Here is a 21,556-nt window from a genome sequence, read left to right as displayed (position 1 = left end):
CATAAATGGAGATGTTCAGTAGAAGGACTCTTCCAGCCAAATAGACTATATCTGCAAATAGTTTGTATGTGGCTGATGTGATTTATTTATAACTTTTGCTTATTTTTGCAGGAAGTAAGGTTGCTTTTCATAACTTTCAGACACTGGTATGTTGCAAAGAGAAATCTTGTTACCATTAGCATAGGCTTTAATATTAAGTGCATTTTACTGCAGTAATTTATTTTCCTTTATTTTTGAGAGTGGGGGTGTGGGGCAGAGGCTCTGAAGTGGGTTCTGTGCTGACAGCAGAGAGGCTAATGTGGGGCTTGAACTCACAAAACAGTGAGATTATGACCTGAGCCAAAGTCAGACGCTTAACTGACTAAGCTACCCACGTGCCCCTACAGTAATTCTTATAGTAATATCAGAATATTTGGTTAATCAAACCCCCTCCATTCTTTGACCTGGCTAAATGATATCACACATCCATGCAGGACATCTTAATACTTAAAGTATCTAATGTCCATATACATATATATAAATCCTAAATGCTGTTTATGAACGTTTTTGCTTTTTTGACTCTATCCCCACTCTAGACTATCTATTTAGGAACTACTCATTATTCCAAAATACATTTAATAACATCTCTATTCAGTTGAGAATTCCCAATACTCTCTGCATCTACATGTTCTGTTGAATATTTATAGCTTCCTGAGGCCAGTACTTGTACCTTAATAATTTAGATATAGCATATTTAGATCCTGAGATGTTTTGGCAAATTATTATTATTATTATTATTATTATTATTATTATCATCATCAAAGGACAGTATTAGAAATCAGAATTAGGTTTTGAGATGCTTGGTAAAGTATTGATTTATTCTTTAATGACTACAGTCATTTAATCCTTCAGGAGGAGATTTCTTCTTCCCCTAATCCCAAACACGACATTCCAGAGGCTAATGGTACTCCTTCCTTTTGAAGACTCAAAGAAACAGGGGAGTTCCTTGGTCTTTAGGCCAATATAGACCTCCTTCCTGGGTCAGATGGGTCAATAGATAGAGCACCATATGATGGAAAGAGTATTTTACAATCTGCTTCCCATGATGAGCCTCTCTTCCTTTTTCGGGATTCAACAAGGTTATTTGCACTGCTAGAACTGAGAGACTGAATGAGAAGGACAGCCATTTACTCGGTATATATGCATTTTCTCATTTGACCCTCAGCATAGCATAAGGATGGGGCACCTGGGCAGCTCAGTTGATTAAGCATTTGACTTCGGCTCAGGTCATGATCTCACAGTTCACAAGTTTGAGTGCCATGTCAGGCTCTGTGCTGGCAGCTCAGAGCCTAGAGCTTATTTCAGATTCTGTGTCTCCTCTCTCTCTGCCCCTCCCCAGTTCGTGCTCTGTCTCTCTGTCTCTCAAAAATAAACAAAACATTACAAAAATTAGAATTACACAAAATGGTTGACTTAGTATCAAGGAACTCGGATCTGTGGCCACAGGCCACATTTTCTCTTGCCCACTAAAAGCATAGCTAAATAGAGGAGAAATAAAAGAGCATATGGAAGCTTCTGCTGCAGTCATAATCACTCCCTACCTTCATAAAGCACTTCTGTAATTTACAAAGGATGTCCATGAACATCAGCTCAATTGTTTCTCAAAACAGCTCCACCTTCTCTTCCCTAGTGGAAGGTGGCTAGTCCAAGGAAAAGTGAATCATTCCATTATTATTACAAACCCAGTGCTCTTCTTTCCAGAATGTATTGAGGTTGAATAGAGCAGCCATTATCCCAGGAGGATGGTGGCTGCCATGGACAGCCTATATTAAAAGCCACTCAGTTCAATAAACATTTACTGAGCATCTACTATGTGCCAAGTACTACTCTGAGTGTTTTTTGTTCAGAGACACATAAAGCTGAAATCCTGGCCTTACGGGGCTCATGGTCTAATAGGAGAAACATAGCCATTCAATTACCCTGCATGGTAATATATCTTATGATAGAGCCAGGCACAATAAGTTACGGAATATGGGGGAGGAAAATTTTGCCTGGCTTGGGGTGTAGGGAAGACTGCATTTTAGGCCGAAGGAATGTGTCATCACATTGAGTAAAGGAGATGCTTCCTACCACTGAACTACCTAATCTTCCTAGCACTCTCTATAACCTCTAGCTTAAATCCCCTGTTCAAGAGATTAGGCAACTTTTCCAAGATCATAATATTCAAAACCTGGTGTATCTCTTGTTAAAGCCCACATTTGTTTGCCTCATCTACTGCTAACGTAGGTTTTCCCTTTCATATGCATTTAATTGATCTTGACTGGATTGCAGAGGGGCTACGAAAAACAGGAAATCTTGTTCTGCAATTGCTTTTTTATTTGTGTCCTCAAGGGAATTGCTTTTATTATTCTTTCTGTTAAAAAAGAAAAAGAAAAAGAAAAAGAAAAAGAAAAAGAAAAAGAAAAAGAAAAACCTCACTTTCTTAGACCTTAGTCATCAAAGGTGATTACTGTTTCAGATTGCAAATATGAATAGAAGCAATTCTTAAAAACTTACTGACTGCCTGTCTCAAATATTGCTAGCATTTATGAGTCCCTCGGGTATCATCAGTTAGATTATTTTCTTTTCTAGAATATCTCCTAGTAACCTTTATCTCTCCTGGACCAACACTCACAGCTTATCTCAAGGGAGTCAGACATTGCTTTGGGGGAGAGGGGAGAACATTAATATTCTTGTCTTATAGCTTACTCTAGTAGCTTTAGCATTGTTAAATAGCAAAACTAATTGTTAAGATCCTAAATCTAAACAACACTTTTGACTACCTTATAAATATTCCACTTTCTCTTCTGTCTTGTTTCTAAAATATAAAGCCTCTTTGATGAAAGCTATACAAATGCAACATCAATGAATCTCAAGATGAGCAAGAAAATCTAGAGGATCCAAACCCCAATTAGTTTTGCTCCCAGTTGTTATGTACCTGGAGTGTATTTCTGAAAGTCAGTTTGGAAGAGGGAATCAGAGCCCTAACTTGGGAGGGTTAACACAGAATCGGGACTAGTATCTATTCCCACTCTTGTCTGTCCAGCTTGCCATGTGACAGGAACCATTCTTAACACTCATCCATCTTCATGACAAACTTGTGGTTGTAGGTATTGTATTATATTCAATTAATAGATTAGAAAACAGGGCACAGAAGGTTAGGTAATCTCTGACAGAGGAATCACACATGTGCTTGCATATTGCATTTCAGGTTTGATGCAATATATCTCCCAAACAAACAAAACACAAGACCCTTTTTGAGAGTTTCCTTCTTAGGCCTTCTTTTATTTGGAAGACATTTGTCCTTACTTTTCACAAACTCTTGGTCAGATTAGACTTAGAGCCATGGGAATCTCTGCCTAATTGCAGGGTGGATTATGATTTATGAATCAAAAGGTGTCACGGTATGTGATAACGCAGGATCCTTCCTGGTCTGATCAAGCTCTGGAGTTAAAAATCTATTTCTATGCACGTGGACTGGATACAGTGCAAGTTTCCAGTGACGATCACTGGGTTTGGCCCAGGCTTTGTGGAGAAGGTGGAGGTGTCTGTCAACCTCCTTCATTTTTTTTTTTATTTCAATCCTTCGACCCCTATACTTCCTACTACAGGCCCCATTGGTAGATGTAATCTTTTGTCACCTTTACAGTTATGTGGTTTTTGCAACACCGGTTTGATTTATTTTGAGGAATGATCTCTCCAAGGCCATAAAGAGGCATCCCATCCCCTGGAGGTTTGGTACCAAAAATCAGAGAGAGCAGAATATAATCGAATGTGTTATTTTTCTTGGTAGTATCCACATAAAGTATGGACATATGAGTCTAATTGTAGGTACTCTTACCAATGGGGAGGCAGAGGGACGAAAAGGGTAAGGGATGACTGAGGGGGTAACAGAACAAGAATCTAACTCGGCTGTATTCAGGGAACTGTTTCATCTACTGTGACTTCTTTAACCAACACGAAGTGAACCTAAGGGCTTATGATCAGTTATTCTCAACTATTTTGTTGAAAGAAATGTGCACAAATAATTTTTTTTAATATTTAACGTTTATTTATTTTTGAGAGAGAGAGAGAGAGATACAGAATTCAAGTGGGGGAGGGGCAAAGAGAAGAGAGAGACACAGAATCTGAAGCAGGCTCCAGGATCTGACCTGTCAGCACAGAGCTTGATGCAGGGCTCGAACTCACAAAACCGTGAGATCATGAACTGAGACAAAGTCAGACCCTTAACCAACTGAGCCACAGAGACACCCTGTGCATGAATAATTCTAAAGCAAGTGGGGTGCCTGGGTGGCTCAGGTCATGATCTCGTGGTCTGTGGGTTCGGGCCCCACGTTAGGCTCTGTGCTGACAGCAGCCTCGAGCCAGCTTCGGATTCTGTGTCTCCCTCTCTCTCTGCTCCTCCCCCACTCATGCTCTGTCTCTCTTTGCCTCTCAAAAATGAACAAATTAAAAAAAATTTTAATAAAAAATAAAGCAGAAAGGATATACAGAACTCACTAAAAATAAAATTAAACAAAAGGATATATAAAACTGGTGTCTTCAATTTTCATCTAATTAATTGGCAAGATAAATGATCTCGTGCTGAGAAGAAGCTTCAAACTACTGAAACTTGTGAATAGTGCAAACTAGGTCCCTTGGAGCACTTCCAACACTCATTTGCATGGCATACCACCCTGAGGACTAGTTTCTATTTGGCGTATAAAATCATTAACCGATTGCACATCTGTCGTCTTTGCTGATGGAAGAGAATTCTACATACCTGTGTTCACCTGCTACAAGAAGGACTTCTGATGAAGTGATCCTGATTCCTACTTCTGTAAGTAGTTTAGAAACCTTGAATTCAACTTACTGGAACTTGTTTAAAATTGCAGACCGGTGTTAAGATAGAAAAATACTTTTTCACAACAGATAGTTCTTCCAGGATGTATGAACAATGTGTGTTCTCTTTAGGAATTGTGCCGCATGCAAAACTGAAATTGGTAATTCTCTACTCTTTTAGTTATTTGTGTTTTGAATTATTTTCTTGGTTGGCATGTAATTAAACAGCTCGATCTGTTGATTTTACTGTTGCTTTATTTAATTCTTGAAGAGAGGAGCCAGATGTTATTCTTTCCCCAAGCAATGATTTATTACAAAGACTTAATTCTTCCTTGTTTCAGACTGATAACTTGAAATCTCACTTTATGTTTGACAATAGGTCAACTTATCAAAATGGAAGAGACGGCCTCTCAATAATTGTATAGTACCTACCGTGGCAAAGCCTGCTTTGTCTCTGAGGGAACAGTTAGCTTACATTCTACTTCTTTTCCCTTAAAGATACAGTCTACACTAATTTCAAAAGTGCCCAGTTAGAGAAACCAGAGCTAGCAGAGAAGTGACTCTTATGAGACCTTAAATCCCACATTATACTGATTTTTGGGCAATATTAGCTTCAGTACCTAAGTAAATTGTACTAGGTGACAAAATGCCCTTCAGTTTCTCCTCCACATCTTTTTGTTTTGTTTTGTTTGTTTGTTTGTTTGTTTGTTTTGTTTTGTGGTTTTTTTGGGGGGGGGTGTTTTTTTGTTTGTTTGTTTTTTGGGTGGTACAGGTGGCCAGTTCCCAGAGAGAAAGGAAGAGTAGGAACCATAAATGAGTGCTGTCCTCAACCAAGGTGCTGAAGAACACCCCGCAGCATTCTGCTACCAGGTGAATGGATCTTGCCCCAGGACAGTCCATCCTCTGGGCATCCGGTTGGCCATCTACCTGGCCGGTGCAGTAGGCATGTTGATTACGGTCCTAGGAAATTTGTTTGTGGTGTTTGCTGTGTCCTACTTCAAAGTGCTTCACACCCCCACTAACTTCTTGCTGCTTTCCTTGGCCCTGGCTGACATGTTTCTGGGTCTGTTAGTGCTGCCTCTCAGTACCATTCGCTCCGTGGAGAGCTGCTGGTTCCTTGGAGACTTCCTCTGCCGCCTGCATACCTATCTGGATACCCTCTTCTGCCTCACCTCCATCTTCCACCTCTGTTTCATTTCCATAGACCGCCACTGTGCCATCTGTGAGCCCTTGATCTATCCCTCCAAGTTCACAGTCAGGGTGGCCATCAGGTACATCCTGGCAGGGTGGGGGATTCCAGCAGCTTACACAGCTTTCTTCCTCTACACAGATGTGGTAGAGAATGCGCTCAGTCAGTGGCTGGAAGAGATGCCTTGTGTGGGCAGTTGCCAACTGCTCTTCAATAAGTTTTGGGGCTGGTTAAATTTTCCTATGTTCTTCTTCCCCTGCCTCATCATGATCAGCTTGTACGTGAAGATTTTTGTGGTTGCCATCAGGCAGGCTCAGCAGATCAGCACCTTGAGCAAAAACCTGGCTGGGGCTGCCAAACGTGAAAGAAAAGCTGCCAAGACCCTCGGCATTGCCGTGGGCATATACCTCTTGTGCTGGCTTCCCTTCACCATTGACACGCTGGTTGACAGCCTCCTTAACTTCGTCACACCGCCACTGGTCTTTGACATCTTTATTTGGTTTGCTTACTTCAACTCGGCCTGCAACCCTATCATCTATGTCTTCTCCTACCGGTGGTTCAGAAAGGCACTGAAACTCTGCCTGAGTCGAGAGATCTTCTCACCTCGGACACCCACTATTGACTTGTACCAAGAGTGACTTCTTTGAATGCAGGCGAGGGGTAGGTCCCTGCAGGAAGGATGAGTGCTCTGTGGCAGGGGCGGTGTCATGAGTTTGTGGGCATGCTTTTAGGGCACCATGGTTTAAGTGGAGGAGAAAAAACAACCTCTTAATCTGAAAAGAAATATAGTACTCTCTTAATTCAATGTTTCTGTAGTAGAATGTAGCACTCTCTTTATTCAATGTTTCTGTAGAAAAGGAGGGAATGAAATCAACCAAGTATTTATTGGCTGCGTTGAACTTCTGTGAAAATATTTGGCTCCTTGTTATCACTTCCTTGAGACTGAGATACAGAGGTGGAGAGAAAAGAGCGTGAGGTGGAGATTTCTGAGTTCTCATACTGGTTCTGCCTCCTGGCAGTGCTTGGGTGAGACTATTTTGACAACCTTTGAATTTCTCCCCATCTCAGAGTTGCAGCTGGAAAATTAGGGTTTTGTACTGTTTGTTCAGGTAACCTGAAGCTCAAATATTGTATAATAATTTAACTTTGGAAAACGCTGTTTGACATCACTTTTCATAATTGTAGTCAAGTGTTGGGAGTGTTTCTTTTTCAAAATGTCCTCTTTAGAATCCCTGTCTCCCTAAACAGGATTGTAAACTACGTTTGTCCATTTCAATGATCACTGAGTAAATGTATTGTATTCTTGAAGGAATATTTTCTCGCTTTTCTTTAATTATTAAAACTTGGAAATGGTGAAATGTTTGTAAAGTGATAATGATCCACATCTGGCCATTGTAATATTTTTCCTTTAAAAAAAAAAAAATTACCTAAGTTAGATCTACTATCTTTCCAGGGACACCAGTATATGATTTTCTTTGGAAATACAAGTACTTAAGCCACATGCTTTTTCAACACTGAACCAAGTGTTTCTTAGGACCTATTACTAGTAAAGGTACTGACATCTTCTATGTACATTTTGCCTCTTTTTTCTTCCTAAATCTTTTCCTACAGGTCTCTAATAACTCCCACATTTCTTACTGACTATTTTTCAAATTAATAATTGCTGATTTGGAAAACTTATTTGTAAGTTAATTTGAGGTCTCCAAAGTACAAACATATAGATAGATGTAATATATATACGAACATAAATCAATCAATCTCCATAAATAAAAAAATTAATGTTTTATTTTGTCATGGAAGTTAGCTGAAATGAATTCATTTCCTTTCCTTCCTTCCTTCTTTCCTTCCTTCCTTCCTTCCTTCCTTCCTTCCTTCCTTTGTTTCTGGCTAGAGAGATAACTTTTATTGACTTTATTGTTTTTCTTAATTAAAAAATTATTTATTGTAGGAACACTTGGGTTGCTCAGTTGATCGAGTATCTGACTCTTGATTTCATCTAAGGTCATGATCCCTGAGTGGAGTCTCCAGTCAGACTTCATGCTAAGCGTGGAGACTGTTTAAGATTCTCTCTCTTTCTCTCTCTCTCTCTCTCTCTCTCCTTCTGCCCCTCTCCCCCACTCATGCTCTCTCTTTCTCTCTCAAAACAATTATTTATTATAAACATATTTTTCGATGTATTTTTTAATGCTTCTTTTTTCTTTCGAAGTAATTATTCTTTCTTTTCCAATTAACTTTTTGGTATTATCACATAATTAAATTTAAAAAGAATTATAAATTAAAATTTATTCTAATATATGCAATTTTGAGATATCAAGGAACACTGTGCCTTAGATATAGGAATAAATAAAAATTGCAAAGTATAAATCAGTCATTACTTTAAAAAACACATTTTCAGGGCACCTGGGTGGCTCAGGTGGTTAAGTGTCCGACTTCAGCTCAGGTCATAATCTTGCAGTTCATGAGGTCGAGCCCCATGTCAGGCTCTGTGCTGATGGCTCAGAGTCTGGAACCTGTTTCCGATTCTGTGTCTCCCTCTCTCTCTGCCCCTTCCCTGCTCATACTCTTGTCTCTCTCTCTGTCTCTCTCTGTCTCTCTCTCTTTCTCTCAAAAATAAATTTAAAAAAATTTTTAAAAACACATTTTCCTCTTCTTAGAGAGAAATCCACACCTCTTCACAATCCACTGAGTATGGCTGTCCTAGAAGGACGCTCTGCTATATCATAAGGTGGAACTCTGCATAAATAATTTTAATGTGCATATTTAAACGACATTAAACAGGTTTTTGTTGAAACAAGACTTCTCGGAGTCTTTACTGTGTCATGTCTAGTGTTATTCTCCAAGAGCAGGCTATTGTATGCAGCAATTCCAAAACGTTGGGGATGCAGGACTTTCTTTCCCCTGGAGCATTTCGGAGGATGACTGTCTGATAAAACCTCATTTGGGAAATGTTGGCTCAGAAGACAATGAGAATCAGAGGAGTCAAAACCTGAGCAAAGCAGTGGAGGTAAGAATGCCTCCAAATTAAAGTGGGGGATGCCTGGGAAGATGGAGGGAGAGGAAGAGGTGGAGGGGCTTGAATGCCAACCTCAGGGAGGTCAAAAGGGTGACGACTCCCTTGGTAGTTGTTTAGCTGCTTTATCTCCATATTTCCTGAATACTCTGTGCACTTTCTCAGTTTCTTTGGTCATGCCATTCCTTCAGCCTGAAAATCCATTTCCATCCTTTCCCTCCTGCAAAAACTCTGAATCTCATAAGGCCCAGCTTAAGTGCCACTTCTTTAATAAGTCTCCCTGATCTTCCTTCCAGAAGCCAAGTTCTCCTTTCTTTCGTGCTTCTCAAACACATCTTTTATCATTTAAACTTCCATGCATTCCAAACCATAAAAATTGTTGATATACCATTTTTTTCTACAAGATAGTCTAAGGTTTTTGTTTTGTATTCCTAAAGCTCTGAACCAGAACCCAGAATGCTAAGTTTTCAAAGGTATTTGTGAAATGGATCAATGAATCAGTAGTATAAGGATCAATGCTCACTGTCCTCACATAATTGTGTGCCCTATATTTTAAAAATAAACATTTTATTTTAGAATATTTTAAATTTACAGGAAAGCTGCAAAGATAGTACAGAGTTTCTATACCTTACACCCCATTTCTCCTATTATTAACAATTTAGATTAGTATCATAAATTTCTTACAATTAATGAACCAACATTGATATAGTATTATTAATGTATCAGTAAGAAGTCCATACATGGTTCAGATTGCCTTAGGTTTTCCTTATGTCCTTTCTCTGTTCTAGTTCCCCTTTAGGACACTATGTTACATTTAGTTGTTATGTCTCCTTAGGCTCCTCTAGACCTTGACAGTTTCTTTTATCCCTTATTTGTTATGACCTTGACAGTTTTCAGGAGCACTAGTCAGGCATTTTGTAGGATGGTCCTCTATGAGGGTTTGTGTAATGATTTTTCTCATGATTCCACTGAGGTTATAGGTTTTTTGGGGGAAAAAACATTGAAATAACATGCCATTCTCATCACATCATGACAAGGGCACACTGCTATCAACATGACTTGTCACTATCGATGTTAATCTTGATCTAGTTGAACTAGTGTTTATCCTTTTAAAATTTTCACAGTTAACAACATTGCTTCTTGCCAGAGTTACAGATTCTGAAACATAACCATTTCTACATAATCTAGCACTGACTTGGTACAATGTGGGCATGTGGTTCATATGTCAAAAATGAAAAACAAGGTGAATATGTCAATGTCTTTATTGATGTATATTTCACTTATCTCCTAAAACTAGCAAATTTTCTGTTGAAATTAAGTTTTGTTATAGAAAAGAAAGAACTAAAGACTGCTTTCAAAAACGAATTACCCTGAATGGGAAAGTAATGTTCAATGTGTTTAAACACAAGAGCATAGCATACAGTCCTATCCATACCAACCATTTACACAGTTCTGAGTTGTAACAGCAGTAGCGAGAAGAGCAGAGAAATAATCATCCTATCATCGTTTCGGGAAGTACAGTGGCTTCTGCTTCCTACATTGGGGGAGGAAATAATTACACAAGATGACAGTAATCTGTTTGGCCATCACAACAGCTTGGTCAAAACGATATCTATGCTTGCAAATGCCCCCCAACCCCCAAGAGATCTCCACTAATTCTAAATCAGACACAGTGGCTGTGTTAGTCTACACACAATTTATAGATAAATATTTCAGATCTCTCTCCTCAGACATTAAGCACAAGACATGTAACTGCTCCCCAAAAGCCTCCCTCAGGAAATGAAACAAACCAAAAGACAGCAAGAACCTTGGGATGCAATTCACAGGTGAAAGTTTTGACTGGTTGCTAGAGTTAAAAAAGCTTTTTAGAAAAGAGGAAAGTGAATCAAAGAATGAAGATGTTTATAGATGACGTATCAGAACAAAGGGAAGAGTCAGTGAACTGAAAGAAATGAGGGAGAAAAATCTTTTTAGAAAGTGGGGTATGCTGAGCTCTGAGGTAGTTAGCAAATAAAAATTTAACACTTATTAATAAAGTACATGCTTTTGGAGAAGTGACAAGGAAGTTCACATTTTAACAAGTGGAAAAAAAATTTCCTTTTACTCATAAATACATTTACCCTATTACATTTGAAGAGTAATTTGTTTTCTCCTCAATAGCCTTAGTTGATTTTTAAAACTCGTTTCATTTAGAAATTGTAAAGATTTCTTTAACTTCCCAGTCCAATTGTTTACGTTTGTTCAGAGAGCAAATTCACGGTAGCTGAACTGTCCTTGAAAAGTCAACCATTCACAACTTTTATGGCTTTCCGAAACCATGGGTAAAATAAAACATAAATCAAAGGGTTCATGTCTGAGTTATAACAAGCGCACCAATAGCAAATCTCATAAGTTTTGGGAGGGGTTATGAGGCCTATAAAAGAATCAATCAATGAGTCAACACTATACGGTGACCATGAAGTCATAAATGCTACCACAGTGATACCCAGGGTTTTCATTGCTTTTCACTCTCTCTTGGCCACTCTGGGTATAAATCAACTAGCTGATGAAAATTCTATTTTGCCCCCAGTATCTTCAACCTTTTTATCCAGTTGTCTACCCATAAGAAAAATATTGCTACAAAGAGTTATTATGAATAGGTATGAAGCAAGATAGAAAACCTATCAACACCCAGTTTTGATTTACAACGGTCTGACAACCTCCTACACAGTTGAGGGCACTAGATAATTCCTCCAGCCCATCATCATAAGCATCTGTGAAGAACACGGCACCACTGTATACAAGAGGCAGGATCCAGGAGATGCCAATGCATGCCCCTGACACAGACACCGTGAACTTGGTAGGATAGACCAGAGGCTCAGTAACAGCGATGTACCTGTCGATGGAGATGAAGCACAAGTGGAAGATAGAACAATAACAAAATGCCACATCACAGCCCATGTGGAAGGTACAGAAACTTGGCCCAAAGTACCAGCAGCCCTCCACAGACCTGACCATGCTGAAGGGCATGACGGTCACCCCCACCAGAAAGTCAGCGCAGGCCAGAGAGGCGATGAGAAAATTGGTTGGCGAGTGCAGCTGCTTGAAATGCAGGATTGAAATCACCACCAGAGGGTTTACAAAAACAGCCAGCATAGCCCCCAAGCTGAACAGTGTGTAGAGAATGAGCCGGGGTCCGGGCGAGTAGGGGGCTTTCACGCAGGATCTGGTCAGAGTCATGTTCTGGTAGCAGAGCTCTGGGCTGCAGGTGAGGACAGGTGCCGCTCCTGATGCTGCTGTTTACATGTGGAGAATTCTGTGTTTCTTCATTTTCACAGAGGAAGTGGGATTTTACTTCTCAACACATCTGGGAAAAAATCCACAAGGATGTCTAAAGGAATGATCAGATAGGATGTTTATTATATTTTTCAATCTCCCATTTTAATGGTAAATCTTTTGATTTCTATAATAAAATTAAAATTATATAATAAAAGATTACTGAGGGGTTGATGTCAATTAAAAAACATTTGGTTGCCTTAATTTGATAAAATTTCCTTTTAGTCATAAATATCTTTATTTTCTACCTTTAGCATTTCTCTTTGCAACAGTCATTGATACGTTATGTAACTCTGGGACTGAAGGATCACCTCTTCTTATCCTTATCTCAGCATTGCTTTACTAGGACATGTAGTCCTTCCAGATAAATAAATGCCATCAACGGGAAAATCCCTGCATGGAATCCCTATAGCATAAGGTGTGTGAACTTGGTAGGTTATTTTCGACAGTGATTTTTAGGAATGTTTTTCTTTTCTTTTTTCATGTTTTCTTTATTAATTTGAGTGTGTGTGTGTGTGTGTGTGTGTGTGCATGAGAGGGAGAGGGGCAGAGAGAGAGGGAGAGGGAGAGAATCCCAAGTAGGCTCCACGCTGTCAGCACAGAGCCCAACGCTGGGCTCCGTCTCAGGAACCGAACCCTGAGATCATGAGCCTAAATCAAGAGTTGGACCCTTATCCGACTTACCCATCCAGGTGCCCTGATCATTAAAGCCTTTATAACAAATAACTGACAACCTTGAATTCTGAAATTAGCATAAATACCTTTCAAAATTGAATGCAAAATAAAAATATTTTTAGATAAACAAAACCCAAGAATCTTCATTGCCAGCATACCAACACAAAAGGAAAAAACTAAAGGAGTTTTCAAGGCAGAAAAAAACTAATCCCAGAGGAAACACTGTAGTGTGGGAAGTAACGAAGTGTGCCACAGAGTGTCAATATCGGAAAAATAAAATGAATGTTAAAAGTAAAAATAAATGTCTTTTTGACTTAAATTATATGCAGAATTAAAATAAATGACCGCAGTATCAATAAAATGGCCAAGACAAACGGAGTTAAAGTATATATTGAAATTCCTGGCAAGCTTTTGCATTGCCCTGACTTGGCAAAATTATTAACTTATTGGAGAATTTAATTAATCAGGGATACATATTAAAACTCCAGGATTCCAACAGAATAATATGTTAGTCCAATTTATAATTTCATAGGAGAAAGAGTGAATAATAAAAATAATAATTTAAAATGAGTCCAGAATGATAAAAGAACAAAGACAAAATGTGAAGAATGAAGAAAAATACTAAGATAGTTGACTTAAACTCAAATGTATCAATGATTATAATAAAATAGGAGAAGACTCGTTCAAATTGGTAACAAACTTTTAGACCTGGATTTCAAACTTCAGGGCCAAATCTTTGGTTTTATTTACCCTGAGATTTGGAGAGAAGTCAAACAACCTAACTGCTCAGGAACTACAGGGTAGCTTCTCCGCCACAAATGTGTTTTCAAGATCAGCCTAAACTTAAAATTGAGGTATTTGTGAGATGTTGGGAATTTTCCGTGTTTTATGACATGGGATACAGTGTATGAATATGACATCAAATTTGAAAAAAGTCTTCCTCAGATTTAATCAAACATTGCTTAAAGTGAGCTTTTCCAAGCATCTGCCACAGACAGATTTACTGACGTGGTGAACAGACCTACTTCCTACTGCTGATTCTGCCCACTTCTTGTCCTGTTACTTTTCCACTTCCCAGCCTTCTGGGGGTGTGATTTCTTGGTATTTTCACCTTTCACGGTTACCTCCCTGTTACTTTCAATGCTCATTTTCTTCTTCCTCTTCTCTATTAATGTCATGTGCTCTTGGCCTTCCCCTAGACTCTTGTGTTTTTCGACCAACTTTCATTCCAGCATTTTCTTTTGCTGGAGTTCTTGTCTTAAATCTCCTCAGCTCCCTCTGTTTCATGCTCTAGCGAGGAGTGGAGTTCCTCTTGTTCACCAATGCTCTTCCAACAGCAAGGGAATCAGACATCCAATTCAGATCTGACTCAAGCCTGAGATTTGATGTTTAAGGGACATTCTCCTTAGGACATCTCTCCATTGTGAAATTGACAAAATGATGTATTTATAACAATAACTATCTTTCCAACATGTTTATTTCACTTCACTTCTTCAACATCACGTGGGAATAGTTGCCTGTCATAACATATTATAAATATTGTCACTGTTGGTTATAATGCAAACTTACAATGTCATATATTTATAGAAGATGATATATTCAACAAATTATGTTTGGACATTTACCTTGGAGGAAAAAAGTTATATCCTTCCTCTACAAACACTTGAATATCTATATCTATATCTATATATCTATATATCTATATCTATATCTATATCTATATCTATATCTATATTTATATCTGTATCTAAATAGATAGATGTTCCCCTGGGACAGATCTGAGTATAAAATACAAAACCATAGGGGTGCCGGGGTGGCTCAGTCGGTTAAGCATTCAACTTTAGCTCAGGTCATGATCTCACAGCTTGTGGGTTTGAGCCCCGCGTTGGGCTCTGTACTGACAGCTCAGAGCCTGGAGCCTGCTTCAGATTCTGTGTCTCTTTCTCTCTCTGCCCCTCCCCCACTCATATTCTGTCTCTCTCTCTCTGTCTCAAAAATAAACATTAAAAAAATTTTTTTAATTCAAAACCATAAAAATTTAGAAAAAATACTGAGTACTTTCATAGTTTCAAATGGAAAATTTTGGAAGATTTAACATAAACTTAAAATTTCCATCTAATAAAGTTTAGAAAAGATAAACTTGGAAAAAACTCTTTGGAACATCTCTTGTGCTCTAATTGATTTAGTTGAAATGAGCAAGACAGATTTTTTTTTTTTTCCCAAGCACTTTAACCTTAAAAGCCAAAGCCCTGTTCAGAAAAGAAAGAGCTGATAGTCACTGGATTTGAGGAAGTTATGCACACTATCAAAATTTCCCTATATTCCAGAATAAGAGTAGGAAAGATAATTGGATGGCCAAAATAAGGGAGAAAGTAGTGGGGATCTCTGAGACAGGAGAGCCCCATCTCTCCCTCTCTGGGAGAGGGTTGAGAAAGGGCAAAAATTGACATGCCAGTGCAGTTGGTTGAATAATGGCCCCTTGAAAGAGATCCATATCCTAATACTTGGAACCTGCCACTGTTAATCCTGTTTGGAAAAAAATATTTTTGCAGATGTGACTAAATTAAAAATCTTGACATGGAAGAATCATCCTGGATTAACTGGGAGGGCCCTAAATGCTATCTCAAGTGTCCTTATAAGAAAGAAGCACAGGGAGCTGACACACACCAAGAAGGCAGTGTGACCACACAGGTAGAGATTGGAGTGTTGGGGCCAGAAGCAAAGGAGTGCCAGCAGCCAGCGGAAGCCGGAAGAGGCCAGGATGGATTCTCCCCCAGACCCTCCAGAGGGCGTGAGACTATGTAGGCACATTGATTTTGGTTCAGTACAACTGATTCCATGTTTCTGCCCTCCAGAATTCTAAGAGAATAAATTTGTGTTGTGTTAAACCATCAGGGGCGGTGGTAATTTGTTACAGTAACCACAGGAAACTAATATAGTCAGGTAGGTTTAAGGGGAAAAGATCCAAGTGCAAGGGAAACTCATTCTCCTTCCTTGTGCAGAGCTCACGGGGCAAAAATGGCTACATAGGCTGTCTGAGCATACAACTTGAGACAGCACCACAGAGCACCCCACTGCTCTGCATGGTACAAGGACAGTAAAATTCCTGAGCCCCTGAGGGTGCCATGGAGTCATGACAGGTCCTCGAAACCCCACCAAATGTTTGACTGCCTGTGATGCCACAAGCGTAGCTGAATTCTTCTGAGAAAGGCACTGGAATTGGCCGATAAAAGTAAGAATTAAAGGAGCCTTGCTGTCAGATATGAGGAATGACTACTCTGTGACAGAAGAGCACCAAAGTCCAGAGACCAGGAAGGGCATCTTATTGGACATCATTGTAGGTAGATGGTCACCCAGATCAGATCTCTAATCCACAGAATCACTGTTGATGGGTGACTGACAGAGTAGGGAAGGTAGAGAAAACCCAGATTGACAGGAAGTTTCTATCACCTGGAGGTTAGGGAGCTTGGCTCAGAAATGAGGTAAATTTATAATTGTAGAGCACAGAGAACACAAAATCTGGAGCTAAATTGCTTGGATGCAAATCCCCAGCTCGCCATTTACTAGACGTTTACCCTGGGCACATGATTAACTTGTAGTGTTTCAGTAAAATAGCCATGATGACTTCATGTGTTCTTGCTGTGACAATTTAATGATTTAATACGTATAAAACACTTAGATATAGCAAGTGTTCAAAAGCTGTTTGCTACTGTTATAGTGATAGTTGCCTTAACAATACGGTAGCATGTTTTGCATACCTGAATCTGTGCCCTGTGATTCACGAAGATACTTGTGGGTTTTTCCGGCATTTCTGTAATGTTTTAGGAAGGATTTCTGTAAAACAGATTGTTAAAAGCCATAACAATCTGATAATGAGCTATTATCCGAATTGTAAGAATGTTCATACAAAGACGTTAGGTAGGTGCTCTGCAGTTATAGTAGGCTGAGAAATACCTGATTGCTATGATGAGACAGAGTTGAAAGAGAACTTCAGCATGTTTTCAATATCCTGAAAGTAATTAGCAGAGGCTGAGGGGAGGGGAGAGATGATGGAAGGAGGGGAGGAAAACTAGAGAGAAAATGACAGACTACTCTCACATAAATCTCCAAGTCTTAGCTGAGGACGCCGAAAAGGAAGGCCTTGAAGGCAGAGAACTAAGACCCCCAATTAATATCTCAATTTCAACAAAAGTGGCATTTTTCTTGGAGATAGAGGAAAGACTGATGAGGGTACATTGGCTGTGAAATCTGAAAAAGCTAAAGCAACATGCCCCTCACTGTGCCACACGTGGGTGGTCTGGAACACACAGAAGAGACATCGGATTCATAGTCTAGAGGCGGCTATTGTTAAGCACATTATGCAGAGTTTCGGGTTGTGTGTACATCCATTTTTCCATTTGGAGATAGATGGCCATTTCATCCTAGAAGACACTTACAGACACAATCCTAATCGATTCGTGTGGAAATGAGGCAGACTACATACCTACTCTGGGAGAAGAGAGTGGGAAACCCAAATTGACTGAACTTAAGTCTACTGCATTCCATGACATGGGGGTTTTTAAGAGAGGTAAAGATAAGTTACAGAAAAATCAAGAAAATTACCTTCTGTGGTAGTTGAGATCTTCACCTGCTAATATGTTTTCTTTACCTGCATGCACTAGTCATAGGATAAAATCTAAAATGATCATTGGGGTGTTCAAAGCTGTGCAGAGTTTTGAAACTTTCCCTGTTCTTTATATTAATACCTTCCTGGAAGGTATTAAGAGCCTTCTAGATCTGGCTCTCAATCTATACCCCCAGTGAATTCTATGTATTCACCCAATTCTATTAGTTGCTGATGTCATTTTTCACTTTACCCTTTTTACATGTGTCAACTTTAACTCAGAGCGCAGTGAACTGTTATTGTTTTACGTCTGTCTCTCATATTAACATGGATACCCCCGAAGTGCAGGACATATTCCTTGCTTATTCTTGTATGTTCAAGACCCTGATACAAATAGATGCTAAATAAATAAGCATGAACAATGCATGCATGAATGATTGGACTGCACATGAATTTATGGGTATTGTGGGAGGACTTACCCTCTGAATCTTGTGATTACGGAAGCATCTTTGCCTTGTCACTCAAAGAGAATGCTCTCAAATAGCACTTTGGAGTAAATTATATGTAATAGGAATTTTCAGTAGAGACCTTTATACCTACAAAGATTTCTTGTATTTTTATTTTGCTAAAATGTTTTAAATGTTTATTTATTCATTTTTGAGAGAGAGAGAGAAGCACAAATAGGGGAGGGGCAGAAAGAGAGAGAGGGAGACACAGAATCTGAAGCAGGCTCCAGGCTCCAAGCTGTCAGCGCAGAGCCCGACGTGGGGCTTGAACCCATGAACCATGAAATCACGACCTGAGCCAAAGTCGGATGCTTAACCAATTGAGCCACCCTGGCTCTCCGCTAAGAATTTTTTCAGTAATGAATAAGTGTTGAACTTTATATAATTTGCTTTCCTCCTTCAGATATGTTAAAATGGAGAATTGTATTATTTTACTTTCTAATGTTAAGGCAAACTTCCCTTCTTTGTATCGACTCCAATCATGATGCATTATCATTTCATATATTTCTAGGTTTGGTTTGTTAAACTTCTGTTCAGGATTTTTGCATTTATTTATATGAGTGAGGTGTCCTTTCGTTTATGTTTTTCACATAGTCTCTGTTGGGTTTTAGTATGGAGGCTATTCTATGCCAAAATATGAATTTTAAGTGGAGAATATTAAGTTTCTGCTCTCTATTCACACCTTGCACTACAGGGACTCCAGTTGATTTGCGATGACTTGAGACATGGGATTTGGTGGTGCTTCTTGGGATCTTTTTTGTCATTAACGTCACAGACAGTTTTGTGGGGGGTGGCAGTAAAAGGTAACTAATAAAACACAAGTCACACAATTATCGCTAACTGGCAAAAAGGAATATCCCCTATATCAAGAGCAGGTAATAAAAGACGTTCGATAAGTTGCAAGATAAACAAAATCTTTTGTGGCAAAAGCAAATTTGCCACAGTCTTACGTGAAGTAAAATTCGTATTGGATTAAAAAAATTGGCTCTACATGCCAATTACTACATGCCAAAGAGTAAAAATAAAAATGATACTAATAGCTAAGATTTACTGAGCATTTAAATTGAACATAGTACTATTTTATATGTTGTGAGCTTAAAATAAAATGCATATGACAGGGCACAGTGATAATATCTGATAACTACAACAGGGGTATCAGTTAAAAAGATCTTTTCTCCGCCTTAGGAAATAAGAAACCGCTCTGCTTGGTGCGACTGGCCAAGGGCAGAACTTCTCCACGTTTACAAGCTGTTTGCAGCAGCACCATGAGCACCAACCCGTCCCCCGCTGCATCCGAGCAGCTCTGCTACCAGAACGTGACCGGATCCTGCGCGAAAGCCCCCTACTCGCCCGGACCCCGGCTCATTCTCTACACACTGTTCAGCTTGGGGGCTGTGCTGGCCGCTTTTGGAAACCTCCTGGTGGTGATTTCAATCCTGCATTTCAAGCAGCTGCACTCGCCAACCAATTTTCTCATCGCCTCTCTGGCCTGTGCTGACTTTCTGGTGGGGGTGACCGTCATGCCCTTCAGCATGGTCAGGTCTGTGGAGGGCTGCTGGTACTTTGGGGCCAGCTTTTGTAGCCTGCACAGTTGCTTCGATGTGGCGTTTTGTTACTCTTCTCTCTTCCATCTGTGTTTCATCTCCATCGACAGGTACATCGCTGTTACTGAGCCTCTGGTCTATCCTACCAAGTTCACGGTGTCCGTGTCGGGGACATGCATCGGCATCTCCTGGATCCTGCCCCTTGTATACAGCGGTGCCGTGTTCTTCACAGGTGTTCATGATGACGGGCTGGAGGAATTAGTAAGTGCCCTCAGCTGCGTAGGCGGTTGTCGGCCACTTATAAATCAGTTTTGGATTTTGATAGATTTGCTATTATTTTTCACACCTACTTTTGTAATGATGATGCTGTACAGTAACATTTTTCTTGTGGCTAGAAAACAGGCTATAAAGATTGAAAACATTAGTAGCAAAACAGAAGCATCAGGGACATACAAAACCAGGGTGAGTAAGAGAGAGAGAAAAGCAGCTAAAACCCTGGGTATCACGGTGGTAGCATTTTTGATCTCCTGATTACCGTACATGATTGATTCATTCATTGATTCGTTTGGGGGGTTTATAACACCTTCTTATGTTTATGAGATACTTTGCTGGTTCGCTTATTATAACTCTGCGGTAAATCCTTTGATCTATGCTTTGTTTTACCCTTGGTTTAGGAGAGCAGTAAAACTCATTATAAGTGGTCAAGTATTAAAAGACAGTTCCTCAGCCATAAGCCTGTTTTCTTAATGATCCTAAATTTCAAATCGAGGAATCTGTTGCTCTAGTGCGAAATTCCCCAGAACTGTGGCATGAATCATGCTGTATGAAGATGACCCATCAAACTGCAGAGGAGAAATAATGCCACAGTTTCAGGAGCATAATTTTATGTTTTTACTTTCTCAGTGAACACCTTTAAGCATTTGAAAGAAATATGTTTACTAAAAAACGGCTGACATAAGTTCATATTTTCTAGTGTCTTCAAATCTGTGCATTCCCTGCTTTGTCAGTTGTTAATTATTTTCCTTTTCAAGGCCTCTCGTTAGGCTTACCCTTGTGTCACCTTCAAAGGTTGCCTGGTTCCATGTTCCCTGTGAAAGTCTTGCTGTCCCTGTCATCTCTGGACTCTGAGCACTTGACTTCCATTTTAAGCAGCTTGTTTCTTGGGTCTGGTCTTTTTCTGTAGCTCCTATAGTTCTCTGAGGCTTATTTCAGACTCCGAAATGGACTCGTGTTTTATATTTTGGGGCATATTTTACGGAATAATTCTGAACAGATGATGCAATTTCCACACTGGTGATTGTTCTTTCATGGGACCGTTTTCTCACCCTGCGCGGTGAGCTATTTCACCTTTCTGCTGTTGTGGAGGGCATTTTTCTGGCATTTTTTTTTCTATAAAAAATATCCAAAGTAGTACATTGTTGATGACAAAAATAACAATGCATTGCAAGTTATGGAGAAAGAATGGATTATTTAAGAAGTGATGGTGTGGCATACAGCTTTTTGGAAAAGAATGTTCAGCATCTTGCCTCATATCATGAACAAAATCAAAACTAGTATTTCCAGATGTTAAAAAAAACTAGTGTTTTTAGAATTTTTCATGGTAGAAATCATGACTGAACATCTGTATAGATTCAAGCACTCAATTTAATTTTTTTTTAATTCAAAGGAAACGAAGCCTAGTTCGGGAAAAATTAAAAAGTTACACTTGGAAAAGTCTGGGCAGCACACATGGTGAAGGTTAATAGATTTAAACATGTAAAGGCTTTAACAAAACAGTAAGACAAGGTTAACACCTGACTGGGCATATGACTGGTGATTCCACAGAGAAAAAATATACGAATGTTTAATAAACACATTAAAATGCAAATCTAAAAA

General features: G+C 39.3%; 2 protein-coding genes and 1 pseudogene across 2 annotated transcripts; 2 read left to right on the top strand and 1 right to left on the bottom strand.

Annotated features, from left to right (window-relative positions):
* Nucleotides 1-5,652: 5,652 nt before the first annotated feature.
* TAAR5 (trace amine associated receptor 5) lies at nt 5,653-6,666 on the top strand. Its single transcript, XM_042937410.1, has one exon. The coding sequence runs from the start codon at nt 5,653-5,655 to the stop codon at nt 6,664-6,666; it is 1,014 nt and encodes a 337-aa protein (XP_042793344.1).
* Nucleotides 6,667-11,269: 4,603 nt separating this feature from the next.
* LOC122220766 lies at nt 11,270-14,206 on the bottom strand (annotated as a pseudogene).
* A 5,135-nt stretch (nt 14,207-19,341) lies between these two features.
* On the top strand, nt 19,342-20,495 carry LOC122219173 (trace amine-associated receptor 6-like). The gene is given in 1 exon segment (XM_042937409.1): nt 19,342-20,495. A coding segment is annotated over 1 exon segment (1,026 nt). The 5' UTR covers nt 19,342-19,402; the 3' UTR covers nt 20,429-20,495.
* The last annotated feature ends 1,061 nt before the right edge of the window (nt 20,496-21,556 follow it).

This window comes from Panthera leo, chromosome B2 (genome assembly GCF_018350215.1).
Source record: "Panthera leo isolate Ple1 chromosome B2, P.leo_Ple1_pat1.1, whole genome shotgun sequence".
NCBI lineage: Eukaryota > Metazoa > Chordata > Mammalia > Carnivora > Felidae > Panthera > Panthera leo.
The sequence above is the reverse complement of the archived record's forward strand: the minus strand, read 5'-3'. Positions and strand labels throughout refer to the sequence as shown.